The 17,379-nt window shown below is 42.6% G+C and overlaps 1 protein-coding gene across 1 annotated transcript in view; it reads right to left on the bottom strand.

Annotated features, from left to right (window-relative positions):
- PLPP4 (phospholipid phosphatase 4) overlaps window positions 1–13,349 on the bottom strand; it is a 52,906-nt gene extending 39,557 nt beyond the window's left edge. The window contains exon 1 of the mRNA XM_058810705.1: window positions 13,135–13,349. Coding sequence (XP_058666688.1) covers window positions 13,135–13,190 — 56 coding nt within the window. The 5' untranslated portion in view covers window positions 13,191–13,349. The remainder of the gene's footprint in view (window positions 1–13,134) is intronic.
- Window positions 13,350–17,379: the final 4,030 nt, after the last annotated feature.

The following is a 17,379-nucleotide window of genomic DNA, read 5'->3' as shown; positions in this document are numbered from 1 at the left end:
TATATGAAAAATTCATTTTCTAGTTTTCAATTAGAAAAATAAAGGTCAACTCCTAGATAATGCAAGCAGGTCTGGTTCCAAATTTCAATTAAGAGAGTCCTAAAGTTTATTATTTGAAGTATTTCTGGTAACTGCAGAGAACAAACCACACACAAACATCTGAGTTTCAAGGTGATCACAACACACCAGTGCACTTCTGGAGAATTTGTCCCATTGGATCAGAAATGTAATTAATTTGATGTTAGGCATTTGACATTGTGAACAAATGCCACCAGAGTTAAAGGTTTGGGGCTCTTCTTGATCTTTTGTTTTCTGCCCCTCATGATGTAAGAAAGTTGAAATTATTTTTGCTTCAATCTGAGGAATTTTTTAAAAATCAAATTCAGTTCTCACAGGAAACACACTGGGACACTGCAGATACATACTGTCATAAGATTTAATGCCTTTAAGAGCAAAATAACTCATGCTAAAGAGATGAAAATGTAATAAATAACATAAATAGAATCTGAATTCAGGTGAGGACTGATTTTTTGATTAATATATACTCATCTGTACTCATATATGGAATGAGTAATTTCAACAAATCCATCAATGACTGCAATTATTATTATTTTATGCAACAGCAGCAGTTCTGTATCCAGTATATATTGTCTGATTAAGTTTTCAACTATTACTTTGACTTGTGTTCTGAATACCTTCCCAAAACTGTGTTCAAATTTAGTGCAACATAATGCAAAAAAACCCCAGAAAACAAACAAACAAAAAAATTTTCTGAAACTGGGCAAAATAATTTCAGAATCACTGGTGAAGGAGAAAGAATATAGCTGCAGAAGGCAGCAGATGTCTCTGGAAAGAATACAGAAATAGGAAGTGAACAGTTAAAGGAGAGAGACTGTAAAAAAAGAAATAACTTTTTTTTATCTTCCCAAAGAGCTCAACTGCTAATTAAATTTTTATGTCAAGACTCATAAGAGAACAATTCTCTTCTTTTGTGAAGCATCACCAATGGGTGAGTGGATATGAGATTTCACTAGCTTGAAGGCAATTCCCTTTGTGCTCCATTAAACAATCATGAGGACACAGTGGCTTCTAAGCTGCCTGACACTTGGATTTCTGTTCCTTTGTCCCAACCAGAAGTGCAGTCTATCACTATTCAAAAGTCAGCTCAAGTTTGTTTTAAGGACTAGATGTGATGAGAAATGAGTGCAGGCCTTGGACAGAGAAAACTGGTTTTGATGTCTTTGTGTTATGGCCCAAAGTACAACCTCAGCCATGGAAGTGTCCCCTGGTGGGCCAAAAAACTTCCTTTGTTTTAATACAGAAAAATTTTATCTTAGCTTTTTGGCCTTTTTTTTCCTTTTTACATATTCACCCAACATTTTTAACAGCTTAGCAAGCAAGATTTCAAACACTTCAGCCTGATGAAGTCTTTAAGACATAAAAGCATTTCCATTAACTTGGAGAGCCTTTAACTGTGACTTTCAAAGCAACCCAAGGGAAAGAGGAGCTCAAACTCCATTAAAAATATCAATGAGCAACAGGTGCCCCAGTCCCTGGGGTTGCTTTGGCCATGGCAGCACTGAGTAAAAACGCTGCTCTTTCCCAGCTCTTCCAGGTACATTAACTTCATTTCCATTTCACAGCGTGCAGCCCTTCAGGATCATTTCCTGCCAGCACCACATCCCAGCCAGAGCCAGGTAACAGCTCACTAAAAGCAGGTTTGTGATGTTGTGGGCTAATAACTGGGGGTTATCTTTTTATGAAACCATTCACTGATAGTGGAGGAATCAAACAGAGCATAAATATCTTCACAGAGGTTTTGACCTGAGTTTCCACAGTGGTTTTCATCCCCATAAGCAGCAGCAGGATATTGTGTGGCACCTCAGCTTATTGTTTCCACCACTGCCTGGCCCTCAGCTGCACGAACCACACCAAAGTTTAAATTTCTGTCTGGTCCTGAGCATCAGCTGAAGAGGGGTTGGTTGGTTGGTTGGCAGGAGAAGGGGGAAATTGAGGTTTTTTGCCTCTTACTTTTTGTCTCACGGACAAATCTTGTCCCAAATACCAAGTGAAAATAACTGAGAGGACAGAGCAGTACACATAGGATGACAAAGTAGAGAATGAAAGAAACTTGGCATTGTGACACCCAGATTTTCATCCCAGACACCCCATGAATGTCCCTCCTCTTTTCTAAGCTTCATCTCTTGATAAACAGATTTTATCCTCAAATGGCTCTGTCTGCATGTCCCCACTGGGGCAAACAACAAAAAGATAACAGATGTTCATCAACTTCACTTATAAATCACCTCTGGGGGCTTGTGGGGAATAAATTTGGTCCTGACCACCATTCCCTGCCTGCAGAACTCTGTGTGAACAAACACTGCTGCCTCTCCCAAAACCACAGGTTAACTGGGACTCCTGGAACTCCATTTTGCATGTTTCTACAAGGATATTTCCTCCAGCATTCCCCAAACTGGGTCTCACAGCTGGTAGTGAAAGCTTGCCTGGTGTGCCTGCCATGTTCTATTGTGCAATCAGCTGTTCTGCAAAGCTGAGAGTGGTGTCAGTGGTGCTGAAGTTGGTAATAGTTGCCCTAATTACAGAGGCTGTGCACAATTCATAGCTCAGGATTTGCTTTAGGGGCTTCCCACAAGTGATCCAGGCTGAGAGAGAGAGCCCAGAGTTTGCATCAGCACTGAACACTCTTCACTCACCTTGGCTCACATTTGAATTCAAGACTTCAATATTTTCCCTTTCTGAAACACACTAATAGTGGGGAAAGCATTCACGTCACGTTATCTGATGTACCTGGAGAGATAACTGATTCTCAAGCCATGAGAAAAGCTAGGTTTGTTTTCTGCCTAAAAATAATATTATGAAAAAAAACTCCATAAATTCTTAGATGTTATTTTACAAATTCCTGCAAAAACTGACCAAATATGAAAAGCCTGAAAATTTCTGCGGCTGGCACATAAAATTAACAAAACTGAAGGAGAGGGGACAGTGATGAGGGGAGATAGGAAGCAAAGCCTGTGGTTTATCACCCTGATTCTGCTCTCCAAGGAGCTGGAGCAATACAGCTCTGAAATGCTGCTGCCTGTGGGTACCAGCACGATGAGACAGCTTTGTGTCAGCTCAGGTTAGCACAAGCAAAGAGATCTGAGCCCTTTAATATCTAAAGTAATCTGGGAAATCCACAGCTCCTCAGCCATCAAGAAGGGTTCCAATACACCTGGCCAAGACTCAATTATGAATGATGAGCAAGGGAGAAGCTGGCATGAATTAAAAATATAACTTCAATAGTATAAACTCTACTTTGATAGAAATGTTCTCTGTAGTTAAGGCACAACACTGGGTGTCAGGAGATTTGATGTTTCTTGATAGGACTTTACAAAGCAAGGTTGGGCAAATCATTCCAGTGTCAGTAACTCTGAATTCTGCAGTTTGTTTACTAACTGGACTTTATTAACTACACATGCCAAGTAGGCACAGCTGACAAACACCCAGCAACAGCTTTAACTTCTCCAGAGAAACCAAAGGAAAGTGTTAATTTTAAATATATATTATAATTTTAAATATACATCCTAATTTATATTGCAATAGGTACTGAATGCAAATGAGGTGTTCCCATCAAACAGACCTAATGTTTTATTGCTTCTCACAGACTTTCATGGAAATGTGTTACTGTAAATATCATTTTTTAACTGCACTAAAACCAATTAAGTACTGTACACTCACACTGGCACAGAAACATCAGTATCAATAAATTATCCCTTTTTAAAAGCTAAAAACTTTTTATTTTCCAGTACAATGCCACGCAGCATTTACACCTACTATTTCTGATTAACAATTTGAAAACCCCATATAGAGCTTTATTGGGACTGATAAAGACAAAGGGCATGGGCAATATTTTTGGGGTTATTACTTAATGTCACTGGCAAATAGAGGATTGGTTCTGGAGGGTAGCTTTAGCTTCAGATGAATCAGAATGACTTGATGGAAAATATTTCTGAATACTTTAAATTAGCTAGCAATTGCAGTGTGACATTTAATTAGCACATATGCCTCCATTAGCCCTTCAGATATACAAGAAATCATTTTGATTAAGAAAAGATGGAAAATAAATTCTGATGTGGTTTTAAAACACACACACACATTACCACAGCTGTCATATTTCCCTGAAGTTCTAAAAAAAGAGTTTCCAGTATTTTCCTTCAGCCTTACTGATAGGTTTCCCAGATCTGCCTGACATATCCACTCATTTTACAGATTTATATCAGGGTAGAACTTCTTCCAAAGATGAATGGCCTCTCCTCCTTGCAGCCAACACTGCACCAGCAAGGAGGCAACAGCTGAGGAGCCTGGGCTCACTTTAAAGCTCAGATCTCAAACTAAAAACAATGCAGGCTCACAACAGGAGTCCTGCAGCTTATGAAATCACACATAAATGAGATATATACTTAGAATACATAATATGAAAGAGCAAACCAACAATCTTTTCACAATGCTGAAAAAGAAAGAACAGCCTGGAGAGGAGTTTTAGAAGCTAATGTTGGGTTTCTTTGCACTTCAATTATATTGTCCCTGTTTTCTCAGCATTTGAATTCTCTCTAAGTAAAAAATTTCCATCCTGTGCCAGGGAGGAAAGGGAAAGGATTATCTGAGCATGCAAGAACAGCACAACAACGAGAGGTTAACATAGCTAGGAAGTTGTTCTTGTGCACCTGAGAGATTCCAAAAACTTCCAGTCCATGCATTGTCCTTGTTAGGGGCTGAGCCTTTGCTAGCAAGTGGAGCTAAATATCATTAAGCATCATTATTGTGAATGTAGTAAACTCCCATTCCATGGGAATAAAAGGGTTTCCAGGCCTTAGAGTACTTAATTAGCTTCAATGCAGCATTTTCAGCATCATATCTTCCTCACAGGAGTGGGATGTTTGGAAGTGGAAGGAACAAAGAGGGAACAGTTGGTCCTGCAGCACTGCAGCTTTGATCAGAAGAGCAGGAGACAGGAGTGACTATACTGAGCCATGAAAAAAAAAAAAAAACTGCTGCAAAATGAGTCTAAGTCAGGTATTTTGACTTGTTTTTAATTTTCACAACTTTCCTTGACTTAATATTGAAAGTGATCTCTTGTATTTTCGGGGTGCCCTGTGGCAGGAAGGAATGATGAATCTGATTCCATGTTCTCAGAAGGCTAATTCATTATTTTATGATACTACATTATAAAAAAGAATGGTATACAAAACTATAGTAAAGAATACAGAAAAATACTTACAGAATGCTAAAAGATTATTAATAAACCCATGACTCTCTCCAGAGCCTTGACACAGCTTGGCACTGATTGGTCATTAAGTCAAAACAATTCACATGAAACCAATGAAACAATCACCTGTGGGTAAATAATCTCCAGCCACATTCCAAAGCAGCAAAACACAGGAGAAGCAAATGAGATAATATTGTTTTCCTTTTCCTGAGGCTTCTCAGCTTCCCAAGAGAAAAAGCCTGGGCAAGGGGATTTTTCAGAAAATATGACAGCGATCTTTGCAGCTTTGCCTTCTGGTCAGCAGAGTATAAAATAAACCATTCTGAAACAAAACCAACTTTGCTTTGGCATTTAGCTGCTCCTGGGGTGAAGGAGCCGTTCAGCCCTTGTGATCCCTGCTCACATGGAGCAGGGCTGCCCTTGGAGAACAAGGCAAGGAGGTCAGAGCTGCTGCTTGTTGTGTCAAGGTGCAACTCTTCAGGCCATCCAGAAATGTGCCAGAAATAACCAACAGTGGCAGTTTGAAATAGAAATAACCAATTTAAATTTAAATAGAAATAACCAATATCAGCCTAGTGAAAACATTTGGCTCCTGCTTTCATTGCATTATTCTTATTTTATTTACTAAAAAAATTTATTTATGGTGTTAGTTGTTGCCTCTATCCTCTGTTTTTATAAATATACCCTATGATACAAGATATTTCACAAAGGCCATTTAATGTGTGTGTTTGGGGAGGAGAAAGGAGAGGAAAACAAAATAATGAGTTGTGCAGCCATTAGAAGTGTCAAAGCTGGCAGCTGTACATCATCCTAAAGTGAAAAACATAATTCATATTACAGGCTTAAATTAACTAAGTACATGCCTGAATAATGAACCCAAACACACTGCAGACAGTCAAAATTTTCCTCTTGATGTTTTTAATGCTTATTTTGATTACATCTCAAACTGTTTTCAGTCAAACTCTCCACAGTTCCCTGCACAACTACACAGCTTCACAGCAAATTGATGGAGATGAGTCTGGTAAAGTTTCTTTTTTTTTCCTTTTTTTCATATCTGTATGTCACACACTATTGAGTATGTTCAGACCCAAAGGGAAAGTTGGGCTAAATTCACAACCATGCTGAGTTTCTCTGTGTGACAAAAGCTCCCCCTCCCAGTTATCTCATCTCTCCTCATTCCCTCCTAATGATAATGCAGCACTCGGGCATCCCCTGTTCAGTACCAGCACAGTCCTCACTACACAAAAAAGTTACAAGACACACTAAATATTATCCTTAATTCATTTTTAGCATCAATAATTCTGCCAGCTCTTTCCAAGTACTGGCTTTTCAAAGTCACTGACAGATTGGGAGACCATAAAGATCTTGATTTACTGTGCCAGATATGAGTACATTCTCAGCAGTAAGACTATAATTTTTATTAAATTCTTTCCCATAAGAACCACAGTTGTGCCCTGTCTTAACTGTGCTTAGATCAAAATATAAGAATCAATTTATTAAAGGCAAATTTTCCCCCCAGGAAGCCTATCAGTAGCATTCTCCCTATCAAACATCCTCAATCAGGCTAGAAGCAAATAAACACAAAGTGCCCAAGCCTGTGAGTAAATGGGATTCAACAACAAGATTCAACAAGAGACACAAAGTCACCATTTACTCCTCAAAAAATCTGGAGCAGATGCTTTGGCATTTACAATAAGATCCTCTTTTAGCATGTATTCAGCTGGGAGTTTAGCCATGGATATGCACTGTAAATCCCATCCTGTTAGCAGGACAATTACGATTCCTGCCATTAAATCCCCTTCCCCTTCTTTCACTCCCTCTTTCCCCCACACTCAGGGAACACAAATGAAATAATTCAGCTCCACAATCTAGAAGCATTGATACAACAGTCTGTAAAAATAATCTGTCTATTGCTCAGACCAGAGTCTGCACAGAAAGACAGGTAGGTACAATTCCTCCTGAAAAACTGTTATCAAAGTCAGTAAAATCCTACCCTACTCCAATAAATAAAGCACAGAACAATGGAATCAGAAGAATCAGCTGGCTGAAACACCAAGCAGCTGAACAGCAGGATGGCTCTGAGTGGATGCTGCTTCATCACTCCTCTCCTCAGCTAGATGGGGGAGAGAAAATTCACTGAAAGGCACCTGGGTCAGAGTGAGAGCAGGCAGAGAGCACTCAGCAGTTACTGTCATGGCAAAAACAGACTTGACTGAAAGGAACTAGTCTAGTCAGAGCAGGAAAATGAGAAAATAATACCTAAGCCTTAAAACATCTTCCCACCCCTTTCCCCAGGCTTAATGTGGAATTTTTTCTCCCTCCTCGCTGCAGTGGTACAGGGGATGGGGAATGCAGACTGAGATCAGATCATCACAGCCACCCCTGCAGCCCCCTGCCCCCAAAACCTGGCCACAAAACCCAAAACAGCCCCAGGGTTCCTGTGAGCTCCCTGGTAACTCACACACAGGGCAGGCACACTCATTTTGTTCTGTTCCTCCTGTGACACCAGGTATTATTGGTATTTAGGGCTTTGTGTTTTCACAGTAACCTGTGCAGGACACAGAGCAAAGTTCAAATTCAGCTTACTTTGTGGCATATCAGGAGATCCATTGCAGCTCTCCCATCCCTTCAAAGGTGTGACTGACTCTGCTGAGCACTGGAACAAATCTGCTGCTCAATATGCAACCTCTGATAGGTGCTCTCAGATCCCAGACACCAGAAAAGCTCTTTTCTACAGCAGGTCTTGCCCTTTCCTCTTCATTAACCCTACTCAGTGAATTAGACTTCAACCTGCACCACAAAACAAATCTTTCCCTCACTTTAATCACATGTAAATTACAGCTTACAACGATGCACCTGTTTTAAAGCAGGTTAGCAAGCTTATTGATGTTTTCATTTCCTATTGTCATTACTGTTTGTGAAACTAACACTGAAAAAGCTCCAAGACTGTTCAATGTGCTTGGCTACATCATGACAAAGAATTTATCAATTAACTAAAGGATTAGGGTGAGAAAAAGAAGGATTGCCTTTGTTTTCTTAATGAGAAAAGAGGATACACAGAAATTAAGTCCAAGACTGAGGATCAGAAGCCAAAGATCAGGTTCCAAACAGAGTCAGATTTATGGGATATTAAAATTGAGAACAGAGGGCACAAACCAGTAAGAAGTGGCCAAATACCTACTTTGAAACATTCACTAGAGAGCCAAGGCTTAAGGGGGGCATTGAGTTCTTGGTCCAACTGATTGGTGTAAATTCACAGCATTTGAGTCAGAATGAGAAAATAAATCTTAATGTCTCATTCTGGTGATTTCTTCTCAAAACCATCTTGTTTTTGCCACCTGCAGTCACAATTTTCAGCTCAGTCTGTCCTCCAAAACTCCCATCCACAGGAGAGATAAAAGGCAAACCCAGTTTGGGAGAAGAGCAGTGCAGAAGTGCAGCACTGAGGAATTTCCTCGGGGAATTGATTTTCTGGCTGTGTTAACAAGACAATGCACAGTATCATTTCTAAAGGCAACACATGCAGGATATCCAGAAGACAACATCCCCTGACAAAGAAAGCGACTTGAAAGAGCTTTGCACACCAAATTATTTCATGCATATTCATAACTTGATTAAAATATTAATACTGTAAACTTGTAAGAAACACAAGAGGCGCAGAAACAGCTTTTATTTACTTACACCAGCAACTGAACGTGGCACACACACCAAGGATGTCAGCATTGCTCAGTGCTGGAAACTCACACATGTGCATTATATATCTGTATATTAGCCTGCAGATAAACATTTATTCCCAAGGGAGGCTGCTAATGAGACTCTGCTGTGGGGGAGATATCCAATTACTCCAAATGACATTTATATTTTAATCACATCACATGCACTGAAGAGCTCGAGGTTTGATGGAGCAATCCTTGAAAGACTTTGCCTTTTTAATCAATTAGCTCTCCAAACATCAGTGATGTGCTGCTGACAAGTCCTTGGGTTAAATGTACAACAACACACACAAATCCTCTCTCCCTGCCAGGAGGAATCACTGGGGTCTTCTAAAACTTCTGAAACAGATGCAAAAAGTTTTCCTCCTAGAAAAACACCTAAAACAGAACACTAACAAATAAAGACACCCCTTCAGGCTCACTCTGAGCTACCACTCAGTAAATTCATTTTAGGACAGATGAAAAACTTTGTTTTAAGGGCAACACTCCTGTGTAAAACTATCAGACTAGCTCACAAATCCTTTTATAATTGGCTTATCTGAATAAAAGCAAGTCAGGCAAAACCATTTGCTTTCTTCAAGCAACCTGTAAGTGACAAATGCCACTGCGCACATGGAGATGAAAGTTTGGTCATTTTTAACATGTTTTAGCATTAATCAGGCATTTTAAGATGCTCCAAGTCATAGAAATAAGTACAAAAATGAAGGAAAACAGAGCTGCAAGACCCTAATTCAATCATTCTTCAAATTAGCATTGGATTTTTCCTGTAAACAGTACATCCTCATGGCTGGTATATTAAACAACAGACCACTTCTACTTCTGAGAGTTTACATGAAAACCTCACTTTAAAAATAAAACTCAGTTCTGTACTCACAGATATTCCTTAATAAGTAAAAACCTAAACAAAAATATGAAGCGGGAATTGATCAAAGTCCAGATTTGATTGGGAAATATTTGAAAGTTCATAAAGTAATAGTCAAGTTATAGCATGAGAATTTTCTTCCCCTTGTAATTAACAAACCACCCAGGTTCCATCAGATCAGGTCAGCCCAATCAAAAGGTGCAAGGACAAATATTTTGAAAGCTAAAAATTAATTTGATAATTAAGAAACTGGGAGAAACTGTGGAGCAGAACAGAAATATCACTATCCTTGCAGTTTGTAACTTGCAGCTTGAAAGCTATTTTGCTGAAGGTACTCAAAGAATACCTATTTAACTTTGCAGCAAAGTTTGTGTTTAGGTGGCTTCTTTTTATTGCAATCACTTGTTTTTGGGTTTGGACTCTTTGTTGTTTGGAGTTTGGGTTTGTTGTCTTTTTTTTTTTTTTAAACTCCTGAGTCTCAGTTTCAGGCAGACACAGTCCTTCTAATAAATCTCTCTTAACTAATCCCTCCTTCAACACCACTAAATCCTGAGGGCTAAAATGCCCTTTAGCACAGATCTCTGTGAAGGCAAAGAAGCTTGAGTTGCTAAATTTCAATACCTAATCTGGTCTTTAATTGCTAAATGAGCTCTCAGCAATTGCCATGAACACAACACCTAGAACTGAGTCAGTTGTTATCCTTATCCTCCCTAAATGGCTGCTGAATTCAACCAAATCAATACTCAACTACCAAAAATGTGCATTGCTTCTAAGGGTGCCCATCTGCAGGATGGAAGAGATCTTATATAATAAGTACAGGTTTCTGCCTTTGATGGAATGACTGACGTTGATAATTATGGCAACTGGAGGGAAAAAAGACTGCCAGTCTTAAACATAGAAAACATGGTTGTTCTTGATCTAAAATAACATTGAAATTGGCAATACATTCAATTTCAGCAATCATCAACAGAAGTTTTCACACCTCCATTTTTATGAAATGACATTTATTACCAAGCAAAGCTCCAGAGTGGAATGTGCACCTTTTTCTTGTGCTTTCTGTGGTACAAAACATGCCAGTCTATTGCTGTGAGTGACATGAGCTGTTAGGTTGAAGCCCAGACATCTGGGAGGCACAGATGCTTCAGAACTCTCAAATTGCTGTGGAACCATTCCCTTCAAGGTCAGGAGGCTTCTGACACTGCAAGGGCTGGTAATGACACAAAGCCATCCAGACCTTTTCAGAAAGAGCTCCTCTCCTGTCCAGCTCCTCATTTCCTGGCACTCAGCACAGGGATGAGCTCAGCCCCAGCCCCAGCTCATTTCTGCTAATGGCACTCCTCTCCCAGGGAGTGGAACCTGTGCAGCCTTTCCATTCCTAGAAATCTCTGCAGCAGAGCAGATTCCACTCCCAGGGTTTCCAATTTCACCAGTGAATGTTCCCTCCTGAAAAGATATTCCACTGAACTCAATGCTCCATAAAAACCTTTGCACTGGCTGGCTGTAAAACCATAGGAAACAGAGTGTTTAAACCTCTGCAGCAGAAAAGTTTCAAAATGTAATAGCCACTTTAGAAAACTGAGAGAGCTACAAAGTACTATTGCAATAGCAAAAGATCATTTCTGTGCTAATATTGTCTGAACAGGAAAGGTCTTTTCTTTTGGTCTACCTAGAGATTGTATTCTTGCAACCATGACCAGCAAATAAAGTGCAGTTCTTCATGAAACTAAACACTGACCTGAATTTGGAACACTACTGTGCCCATCACTTTCAGATGTCAATGAAAGCTCTGAATGACCTATTGAAATACCAGAATTATTCCCCAGAATCCCAAGGAGGCAGGAGCTGAGCTGTGTGAAAATATGAGAAATTCTTCCACATGCATTTGCCATTAGGGTGACTCTACCAAGAGCTTTTCTGTTAACAACCCCTCCTCAGAGGATTTAGGAACCAAGGCAAAAAGAGTGGTGAAAATAATGGAGTCTTTTAAAGAGAAAATAAAGACAGAAGAGAAGCACAACCAAGAAATGACTGATTATGATGGCTCGTGATTTCCATATCATAGTAATAAGTTACATGTAGAGATCTCCTACAGGGGTGGTGCAGGTGATGAATGACACACACGATCATAAAGAATTGAAAGGTTCTGATGTAGCATCAGCCTCTGAGGTCTTTGCTCACCCTGTAATTCCATGTATTCCAGAAAGGAGTTCTGTTGACAGGAACAGGTCTACTTTCAGAGTGAGATGCAACTGAACTGACAGATATCAAAGGCACCTCACAGGGTTTTGTTGCAAATCAAAAGATTTGCATCAATATTCAAGAGAAATGAGCACCGAGGGAAAAAAAAAATCAAACACCAGTAAATTGGACAAGTTATTAATTAACCATGAGAGGTTCAGAAAGGACTCATCAAAGCATTCAGTGTCGCCGGGTCTAACTCAATATCACAGCTTAACAGATGTCCTACCCTGCCTGCACCTGTGACCAGCAGCATCCATCCTCAGGAAAACAAACAAGCAAACAGCAGAATCTGATCCCGGTTCTGTGATGCTCCTGAGAGACCACAAAGACTGGGAACACTCATCTTTAAACATTAAGCAATGGAAATGCAAACTTATATAGCCTGGAACTTTTCATTGTTCAAATGCACGCAGAACGCAAACTGCATGAAAGAAAGGGCTGAAATACTCAAAGCAAAAGGATGCGTAACTGCTTTCTCCAGAAAAAGGCTGAGGGAAAGAATGGTCCTGCAGCGACAGCTGCACATCTTTCAACAAGCAGATTTTCATGACTTTCCTCCCTGCCCAACAGCGTGCGGAGAAGCTCCCAAACCCTTTCTCACACGTTCCAGCTCCCGCTCAGCCCCGGCCCCGGCGCTGCCGCCAGACCCGGCTGCGGGAGCGCATCCACAGCCCCGCCAGGTGAGACTTTACCCCGCAGACCGCAACAAACCCACCAGCACCTCTGAGGCTGCACTGTTCTGGCTGGTCGCTTTTTGCACACTTCTCCCACAAACAGCAGCTTCTCCAAGAAAAATTCCACTCGGCTCTTCGGCAAAACGCCGCAGCTGGGAGAGTTCCCTCAAAGACTCACCTGGGCGAAATATTCCACCCCCGAGCATCCCAGAGAGAACACCGGCAGCAGCTCCGGCTCCCGAGGGATGGCCGGAGCCCACCGGGCGAGCCCCGCACCTCCATTCCGCACCTCCATCCCGCCCTGCCCGCGGCACCCGGCTGACGGCCAGCCCCGGAGCAAAGTTGCCGCGGTGCCGCCGCCCGCCCGGCGCTACTCACACGAAGACTCCGAAGAGCAGCACCCGTATGCCGATCTCGATCGCCAGCTCCCGCATGGTGGGGCCGGCGCTCCGCAGCCCCCTCCGCCGCCTCTCACGCCCGGAGGCAGCGGGGCCGCCCGAGGCCGCCGGTCCCGGAGCGCCGGGGCCCCGCGCAGAGCCCGGCCGGGCGCGGCTCCGGCCCCGCCATCCCGCGGCCGCCGCGCTGTGAGGGGACCGCGGCCTCCGCGCTGTGAGGGGCGCGGCGCCGGCGCGGCGGAGCCCAGCGCCGGGGGAGGGTCCCGGTGACGGTGCCGGTGACTAACGCGGTGTCCCCGCTCGGGGGGAGGGTCCCGGTGACTAACGCGGTGTCCCCGCTCGGGGGAGGGTCCCGGGGATCCTGGGGATTTCCCCTGCCCGCCTCCCCGCCCGCCCCCGCGGCGCTGCCGAGCAGAGCCGCAGCCGGAGCCGAGCCCGCTCCGTCCCGCCCGCCCCTCGGGGCCGCCCTGCGCCACAGCCCAGCGCGGGGAAGGGGCGCCGTGAGAGCGATTTTTGTGCCCCTTTCAGCGCAGAGCTCCCCGTCCTTCCCTGGAGGGCCATGGGCCGATCGGTGCGAGGGGCTGACACAGCAGGGCACAGCCGCCACACGCTGGATTGCAGCTCCGGCCGTGGGCTGGCGTTCCGGTGCTCATCCCTGGCTCGTAATGAAACCCCGCGCTTGGAAAAGATGGAGAAGAACAATAATAAACGGGGCCGGCGGGAGGGAGCATCGCCGCGCACAGATAACACCGGCGTTCATAAAAACTCCAGTTGCCGGCCCGTTTGCAAAGGGCATTCACACACTACACCACCCGGGCTGAGCTTGGTCCATTCACTTTATCTTTGTATAAAGGATTAAGTGTTTGAACACGCTCTAATGGATGTATTTATGTAACAGGCTTCTCACCTGCTCACACATCCGTGCCGTTTAAACCCTACTCCTCATTGTTAATGCAGATAACCCGGCGTGGCACCCCGGTGTCCCTTGGTCAGATTCTGCATAGTATGTGATATTATAGCCTAAAGGTGTCATTAATTCAGTGCCTGCTCTTTCAGAGATGAGTTTAGCTAAACATGCAGAGATTGTAGTTATATGGGAACCCCAAATTGCTGGGATGGGAGAAAGGCAGCAAAACAGCCAATGACTTGGTTTGCTCCTGTGTTCCCTCCAATCCATCCACCATTCCTCCCAATGACATTCTCTGAGCTGTCAAATCCTTCTATTGCCCTTGTCTACTTTTGCACAGAGTTCATTTAACTTCCTCTTCCTTTAACTTCCTAAGCGTGGAGAGACTCCTGAACATCTTTAGTGTAAGAGAGTTTCAGCCTTAAGTCATGAAATGCAGCAAACGAATTCACATTTAAATGTATTTAATTATCTGCTTTCTTGGGGCATTTGAAGGGGATGTCCTTCAGGAAAGTGTTCATAGCTATTAACACTGCACATAGCTACAAAACAGCCATCAGGACTGCAGCAGGAATCCAATCCACTTTACTACATGATCATTGCTGGAGAATTAATGCCAGAGAGGCTTTGTTAAACCTCTCTGCCAAATATAGGCACTGTGCATTAAAGGGAAGCTTTGAACTCTGAATTAACTACTAAGGAGTAAAACTTTTCTTGATCATGTTTGTGGAAGAACAGAGACATGAGATTCTGTGCTAAACTCATCTACAGAGAAGGACAGCAGTGCTAGATTTGTTGCAAGGAGTATGACTGAAACCCAGAAAACCCAGATGTGTGACTGCCATTGGAGAGAACACTAAAAATGTTACTTAAAAGAGATCTCTCTCCGTTGTATACCTTATTTCATTAATTTTCAGACAAAGATCATTCAACGACCTATGGTCTGGATTTTAAAAAATGTGATTCACTCTCAGGAAGCAAAGCTAAATTGTGAAATTTCTGTGTTCAACTGGTGGTGGTGGTAAAGGACATGCCACGTTCTTTTGAGGATACTCAGTTGGTCTCCTGTTGTCAAATACTTGTATTTCGTCTGGTTTGTGCCCCCAGTGACTGAATGTGTACCTACACTCCTCATAGGTGTGCACAGGAATAATCTGTCTTTATTAATAGACAGAAATAGCCTCATAATTTGTGTGAATCAAGCCCCTCATGAAACAAGGAGTTATCCTCACAAATGAAACAAGATTTGTCCTGCTGCAGAGATCTGCTTGCAGTGTTCTGCCTCTCCAACATGTATCAGCTGATGGTGATTTGTGAAGCATAAATACTTCAGACTGATTATTTTTTTTTTTTAACTAGACCCAGCTTGCAGCTGGCTGCTAAACAAAATCTTGTTTGCCTTTTAAACTGAGCATGAGCTATAGTGGTAAATGGCAAGAAAAATATTTTAGGCTAGGTTGTGGAATTAAGCTGCAAGGCAGCAGGAGGTGCCACACAGCCACTGCACTCCAGCTCATTCCTAGAGCGAACCACAGTGACCCTGGGAACATCCCAGATTTTTATTCATCCCTGCATCAAGCACCGCAGGTGCCTTCAGTCCTATTTATGTTTTTAGGAGTGACTGCAGACTGATCCCACCCCGGTGGAGGCAGCTATTGATTCCTTTAGGTGGCTAACTCAGGTTCTCTGTACTTTTCTCTCACAAAGATTAGTTTCTCTTTGAGCCACCTGCAGCCAATTTTCAGTCCTCAAAGAGGTGTTCACAGCCAGAAAGAGCAGCACGGCTGACCTGGCTTTTCTGGGGATTACAGCCTTTTGCCAGGATGTGTGCACTCTTCTTACCTGCCTTGGGGCAAAATCTTACAGCTCATGGTAAGCTGAGCTTAAAAAAAGTTGGTTTTTCTATCAAAGCAGGTAAATTTAATCCTGCCAAAAGGCTGTGGAAAATAGCAGCTTACAACAGAAGGGACATGACAAAAACACAGGTGGTAGTAACACCTGACATTTTGAAACCAGGCAAGAGTCTCAAAAGTGAAATAATTTTGTATGTTTTAAGAAAGATTCAAAGGATGTTGAATAAAGGTTTCATACCTTTCATACTTCTGGCACAAAATCAGGAGCAGCTTGGCAGACAAATCTCATTTTGGAGTGATTTATAGTCAGATTTGTCACAGGACATAAAACTAATGTGGGTTCAGGTCCACTGAGATAAAATATTAAGACATGTCTGGATGAACAACTTTTCCAGTTTTCCATTGCCCGAGTCTGTAGACAACCAGATGTTTAAGCAAAACTGCTGGTCAAAGAAACACTAAAATCCAGCCTGACATGACACCAGGGCGGCTTTTTATTCTTTAGCAATTACAGTCCACTAAACAACCTACTTATTCTTTCAAAGATATAAATAAAGGGTTATTTTAGTTCTTTCTTACATTGTCTTTACTTCTGTCAGAATCTTTTTCTTTTTACCTTTTACCACTTCTTCTCCTGCCTGTTGGAGTATTTAAATCTAGGAATAGACAATTCCTAGATTTTATGAGGCAAAGCCCTTTTCCCCCTTCCTTTCCTGCACACACATTCCCTGTGCATGGTCTGATCTGTGCTGCACACCCAGATGCAGTGCACAGCCCTTGGCTGGAGATTCAGCTCTAGAGCAACTCCAAAGCCATGGAGGATTTTGTTAAAAAATCAGAGTCAAGACTGAGATAATTTTATTTATTCTGCACATGTCTACACAGATGCATATGGCAATGGGAATTTCCCATTATCGTTGGATTTGGCTGCTATTCCACATAGATTACTGCTGGTCTTTTTCCTAAGTAGTTATTGGTGCTCTGATGGACAAAAGAAACTTCAGGCAGTAAAACTCCAAAGGAATTAAAAACCTCAATCAGCCTGATGCAGCTATGCACATCTTAATTGCCCTGGATATCATATTTAAAACATTTATAAAAGCAAATCATTAATGCTTCTGTTTAGTTACTGTGCAGGTGCCTCCAACTGGCTCCTGATTGTGCCTAATTAAACAGTTCTAAACATTAATGCATCAGCGAGCTTCAGCAGGTGCCGTTTAATGAAGTTGCGTCGAAATGTTTCATCTGGGAGATTTTTTGGGGGGTGAATGTATGTGCTTGGGGCCATCTGGTGGAGCTGAACTACAGTGCACGGAACGTGATGCTGCCCGGTCCGGGGAGGACTCACCTGGTCAGTCCCGGGCATCCCAACCCTGCCAGGACAGCCAGCCCTGGGTGCTCTCATTTTGGGACTCACCTCTCCACTCCCGGGCATCCTTGGCATCCCATCCCACCAGGACAGCCAGCC

The sequence above is a fragment of the Ammospiza caudacuta genome, chromosome 9, assembly GCF_027887145.1.
Source record: "Ammospiza caudacuta isolate bAmmCau1 chromosome 9, bAmmCau1.pri, whole genome shotgun sequence".
In the NCBI taxonomy this organism is placed as follows: Eukaryota; Metazoa; Chordata; class Aves; order Passeriformes; family Passerellidae; genus Ammospiza; species Ammospiza caudacuta.
This window is presented reverse-complemented; position numbering and strand designations above follow the sequence as displayed.